Source organism: Drosophila miranda (assembly GCF_003369915.1).
Source record: "Drosophila miranda strain MSH22 chromosome Y unlocalized genomic scaffold, D.miranda_PacBio2.1 Contig_Y3_pilon, whole genome shotgun sequence".
NCBI lineage: Eukaryota > Metazoa > Arthropoda > Insecta > Diptera > Drosophilidae > Drosophila > Drosophila miranda.
The window spans coordinates 6,289,640-6,295,488 of NW_022881625.1; the positions used below are offsets into that span (position 1 = coordinate 6,289,640).

A 5,849-nucleotide genomic window follows, 5' to 3' on the forward strand; every position below is an offset into this window, starting at 1 on the left:
AGATTGTAGTTTTTTTCTGCCACACCCGAGTACTTTTTTCTTCATACTAGAATTTTTGGTTATTTCCTTTTGTTTTTCCAGTTTTAATGCCAAGTGTAAACAAAGCGTCTCGGGCCAGACCATCGCCTGTTGTTCATTAAGTGCAGCAAAACGCTGAGAATGCATAAAAAAAACGAGGGGGAACGTTGTGAGTTGCTGCGGAGACCGCAACTCTACATTTATACCCGATACTGCAAATTGATTTCTTGCTTTTGGCTACAAAAATGATACGATCTGATCCAGATTCAGCAATCTGATAGATATGGTCATTATCTATGATTTTGCGTTTTTAGTTTTCTCGAATCTGTGGATGCAACAGATTTTCGTCCTTTGTGTGGGCGGAAGGGGGTGGGACGAAATTATGAGATATACGTTTCGTATCGTCGAAATTGTGGATGCCACAGATTTTCGCCCTTTGTGGGAGCGGAAGTGGGCGGGGCAAAGTTTTGAAATTTTCTTGTAGCAGTGACATATCACAGAAGTCTGGATCCAAAACATCGTTGCTATAGCTCTTATAGTCTTTGAGCACTAGGCGCTGAAGGGGACGGACAGACGGACGGACGGACAGACGGACGGACGGACAGACGGACAGACAGACATGGCTCAATCGACTCGGCTATTGATGCTGATCAAGAATATATACTTTATGGGGTCGGAAACGATTCCTTCTGGACGTTACACACATCCACTTTTACCACAAATCTAATATACCCCAATACTCATTTTGAGTATCGGGTATAATAATGCCATAAATTGGATAAACAATCCAAGCACAGTTTGCCAAAAAACAGACTTTATGGACAAGCAATTTAGTTTAGTGTTTACTCTGCTCTCCTCCTCCCACGCAGCTAGAGGGTCTCTCGATCTGATCACATCACGTATTCGGGAAGGGTATGGTAAAATATCATGTGAGAATGTTATAGCAGTGTAAGACAGTACGTATATAGTATAAATTATTGACAGACGATCGGAGAAACGCGGCCGATCCTGTGCAGCTGGACATATACATATTCAGTTTATCGCGTTAAAAACTTTACATTAATCACGTCTGTCCCCCTTCTACTTACTCTTTCCGAAGTGTTGTCATTTGCTGATTTCACTTTTGCAGCTGCACCAACACAAAGAACTTTAGAAGAGGATTCGGTGTGCAGCTCAGAGCCAATTTTGGTGGGCAATTTCCTAGGCTCCAGCTCTCTCAGTCTCCAAATTCCAGATGTTCCCACAGACAGAAAGAAGAACAGGGCTGAAAGGTTTATAAATATAAATTCACTCAAAGAAAAAATGAGAAGTCGAAACAGTTTTCGAATCGCGAATGAAGATAATCTCATTATTATTTTTCTTTTAAAACTAGTAATAATGTCGCTGGACTCCCTTTCCTTTGTGACACACTTTATTCTCAAATTCCAGAGTGATACGAGTACTTTTTTTTTAACAGTGTTATAGTATATACATATGTGAGCTCCAAGAGAAGGGGGAATAAAATTTCACTCCAGACTCCGTATACTCTGTGATTTCGACTGGTTTCCGTAGATGAAGCAAATGTTTAAGAGTTTAAGGGCAATTTGTGTTTTCCGAAGCTTTTCGCAATAAGTATAGATTACCTTGACTACATCAATATTTCTGAAAGTAGTGCTCTTAATTGCTAGGGTCAGATGCGACTGAGAGAGGAGTTGCTCACTTTTGAAATCGTTTGCTGTTAAGTTTTCTGTTAATTATTGTGATATTACGCCATTCTGTCAACCGACGTCTTAGTAAGACAACAATGAAATTGTTTGTCAATTGCTTCGGCAAATACTCGTACTCAGGTGGAAAAACAAATACCAGAATGGGGAAGAGGTTAAGATGGGAGACAAGAAAATATCAAATAAAGGGCCAATTAAGGAAGGTGATTGTGCGATTCTGTTTATCTTATCAACGACAAATTTTGACCCCAGGGGCGTCATTTACAATCCTCAATTTGTTTGCATACTAAAGCGACATTAGCCGAAGAGCTACCTACAAAATGTGGCTGTGACTGTGGCTCTGACTGTGGCTCTGCCTCCAGCTGCTGGCCGGCTCCATGGACAGACAGTCATTTGTGTGAAAATCCTCGTAGCATGAAGCGTTGTCAAATACCGTTTGTTGCGGGGGTCGGTCCACTCTCATGCTTTTGTTTTGGCCTTTTCAAGGTCTGTACAGAAACCGTCTGTTGGGTCAGACCTCCCTCCATTGACCAGAGCAGAGCTCTAACAATGCGGGTTCTGGCATCATTTTCATAGAAACGGCATTAGAAGTTACTCATACGCAGCGTGGGTTGGATAAGATTAACGAAAGCCCACATAGACATAGCTCATCCTCCCCATTCTCACTTGACTCTTTGCAGACAGCAGAATGAGCTCTAACAACTGCGGTTTCATCGATCCGCAGGGCCAGTTGAGCGCAGCCCTCGCTAATCAGGACATACGGGAATTCCACAATGCCCTGGACAGCGGTGCCCAGGCCAATCGCCAGGACGATCGAATGCCTCTCAGGTGGGCTCCTGCATTCAGCTGCTGCTCGAGTACGGAGCCTTTCCGAATTTGGTGAATCAGGGCGAGTTCACGCCCCTCCACCATGTGCTGAAGAATAGAAAGATTGAGGCAGGCACTAAGCTGGAGCTGATCCGACTTTTCCTGAAACAACCACAGTTGGACATTGACAGCTATCGGAACGGGCAGGTACGCCAGATGCTGAGGGATCAGTATCCGGAGCCACGCGAGGCCGGAGCTGCGCGAGGCCGGAGCAGAGATCGACTGCGAGCGACTCCTCCGCACACTGCGGGACGGAGACGAGAACCAGTTCGAGCAACAGTTCGCGGAGTACCACCAGAACGTCAGCGAAAACGCAGACAACCAATGCAATGCCAACCAGGAGGAGTATCAGTCTCTGCTGGCGGAGAGTATCAAGCGGGGCAAGCAGCGAGCCTTTGAGGCCATCCTCGAGACGGGCATCAACATTAATCCTTCAAAATTGAGCGACATCAGCCCCGTGGAGTTGGCCATAATCTGGGGCAACCACAGGGCGCTAGAGAAGCTGTTGAAGCATCCGCAGCTGAGGCTGACATCGCATTCCAAGCTGCTGAACGCGGTTATCAGTCCCCTGGGTGAGCAGCTGCTGGACGACTTCTGTGACCACCAGCGCTGCTTCCAGCTGCTGCTCGAGAGCGATCGGAGATCTTCCCATACAGGAGATGGACCGGAAAGTGCTGGAGAAGCACTTCCATTCCTGCATCACCACCAACGGGGAGAAGCCCGGTGACCAGAGTTTCGAGATCATCATCAACTACAAGAATCTGATGAGACGCCAGCGAGAGCCCGGGCAGTCGGACAAGCGGAGCATTGGCCATCCTCACCAATTGGAGGACGAGATGACTCCAATCGCATACATCGCCGATTCCAGGGAGCTGCGTTACCTGCTGCAGCACCCGCTAATCTCGAGTTTCCTCTTCCTCAAGTGGCACCGCCTCTCGGTGATCTTCTATCTGAACTTTCTACTTTACTCTCTCTTCACTGCCTCCATTATCACGCATACGCTCCTTAAGTTCCACGAAAGCGACCACACGGGCCTGACTGCCCTCTTCGGCCTGTTCTCTTGGATAGGGATTGTGTATCTCATGATCCGAGAGGTCATACAGCTTGCCATGTCGCCGCTGCTGTACTTCAGGTCCATCACGAACCTGATGGAGGTGGCTCTCATTGTCTTGTCGATCCTAACCTGCATGGAAGCCAGCTACGACAAGGAGACGCAGCGCATACTGGCCGTCTTCACCATTCTGCTGGTGTCCGTGGAGTTCTGCCTGCTTGTTGGCTCTCTGCCAGTACTCTCAATTTCGACGCACATGCCCATGCTGCGCGCCGTCTCCAGCAGCTTCATCAAGAGCTTTGCTCTCTACTCGATCTTTGTGCTTACGTTTAGTCAGTGCTTCTACATACTGTTTGGCAAGCCCCAGGTGGATTCCTCCTCTCCGAAGGACAGCACGCCAGAGCCAGCAAAGGAGGGAGAAGATGATGGTCCCTTCAACACATTCTCCGTGCCCATCGAGGCGCTCATCAAGACGATTGTGATGCTCCCGGGAGAATTTGATGCCGGTGACATAAAGTTTGACAGCGTCTACACTTACCTGATCTTCCTGCTCTTTGTGTTCTTCATGACCATTGTGCTGTTCAATCTCCTGAATGGTCTGGCTGTCAGCGATACTCAGGTGGGTTTATATTTCCTTTTCTTCCTCGGCTTTATCCAACTGTTTTCTCCCCTCTCTTTTCCCACAGGCCATCAAGGCCCAGGCGGAACTGAACGGCGCCATTGTCCGCACCAATCTGCTGACCCGCTACGAGCAAGTTCTCACTGGCCGAGATGGACACGCTCAGACCTCATCGTCCCAGTTGAACAAAGGCAGTCGGTTCGCTCGAGGAAGACCATGAGCTAGTCACCGGTTCAATCGTAATTTTCTTCATGCTTTTCTTGAGTTTCACGCCCTCGTGGCTTTTCCCACACTTGGGACCCCACTAGGCAGAAAAGCGAAAGGAGAGAAAATCTTCACTGATGAATCGCCTGATCGGATCGGATGGGCTGTTATATACTCACAACACATACTCATTGGCCGCATTTGCGAATCGCTGGGCTGTGAACAAGCTTGAATTGAAAGAGTGTCGGCACTTCGGTGTGCCAAAGATACATATCTTTACCCCTTGAATCAGCTCGTGTTGATTTTTCTGCCGTGCATTGCACTTTTGAGCTCAGGTCCTAAACGAGAGTCACACACCACACACATATCATTATCATCATCATTATGATAATGACTGTGAGCGAACGAATGCTGATGAAGCCTCATTGTCAATGTCGAAAGTTATGGGATTGGTTAAGGAAACCCAAGGTGGGATATGAAAAGTATTGCGTTCTGCTCTGGCATAGGATCCCAGCTTTAATATGTAACGTGTCACCTACGCCCGTCTGCGTATATAAATCCTGTCAGGCTAACTGTTGTTCAGCGAAGGGAAGCACACGCTTTGGGTTTCCGGCCTCTGCTCGTCGGCTATTGGAGTGATGTTCTTGCCCCCCCTCCTGCTGGTGGCCTATACGCATTATACCGCGAATGAAGTAGCGTGTCACGACGAAAATGCTTAACCGGGAGACACTGTTTATCCCTGAATAGAATTGTGGATGTGTGCTGGAAAGGTATCTCAACTCCGCCTCTGGTGTTGTCGAGGTCGTGTCGCCCACCCTACCATGGCCATTCCAAACCGTTCGATTTATTGACGGAATGGCCCCTTTGTCCGGGGCGTCCTACATGGGGAGTTTGCCAGCGAAAGCAAAGCGGTAGATTAATACATTATAAAGTTTATTCACTTACTGGCTAAAACAATAACATTACCCGCAAATACCATAATATAATCACCCACATTAAAAGAGTAGCTAAATGAAATATATGTATAAAATTCCTACAAATACTTGGCTATGTGTCATACAAACGATACACTAAACAAGTCCGAAATGGACAAACTAACTTGCTTGCTGACTCCGTAATGTTACGAAACCAATTGGAGTGGGCACTTCTCCCTCTCACTCACCGACCGGCCCTAGTTCCCTTGTTTCCAGTTGTAATTTATCAATAACAGAATTTAAGTCCACTCATACCTTTTCTCCAGTTTATGGCTCCATCGGCGAAAGCGCTTTCCTCGATGAATACCTAAAGCTGCTGTGGTGGCAGAACACTTAAATGGGCATAAGGTTGGGGGAAATCATATTTGCAGATCGGCGAGAGTCACGAGAAGCCACTACCGGAATCAAATCTA

The 5,849-nt window shown here is 47.2% G+C and overlaps 1 protein-coding gene across 1 annotated transcript; it reads left to right on the forward strand.

Moving 5' to 3' along the window:
- Window positions 1-3,436: 3,436 nt before the first annotated feature.
- Window positions 3,437-4,343, forward strand: LOC117194386 (transient receptor potential cation channel protein painless-like; the record flags this gene model as incomplete). Its single annotated transcript, XM_033398959.1, has 2 exons — window positions 3,437-4,258; window positions 4,326-4,343. Coding segments are annotated over 2 exons (840 nt in total), but the record flags the coding sequence as incomplete, so codon positions are not given.
- Between the last annotated feature and the right edge of the window lie 1,506 nt (window positions 4,344-5,849).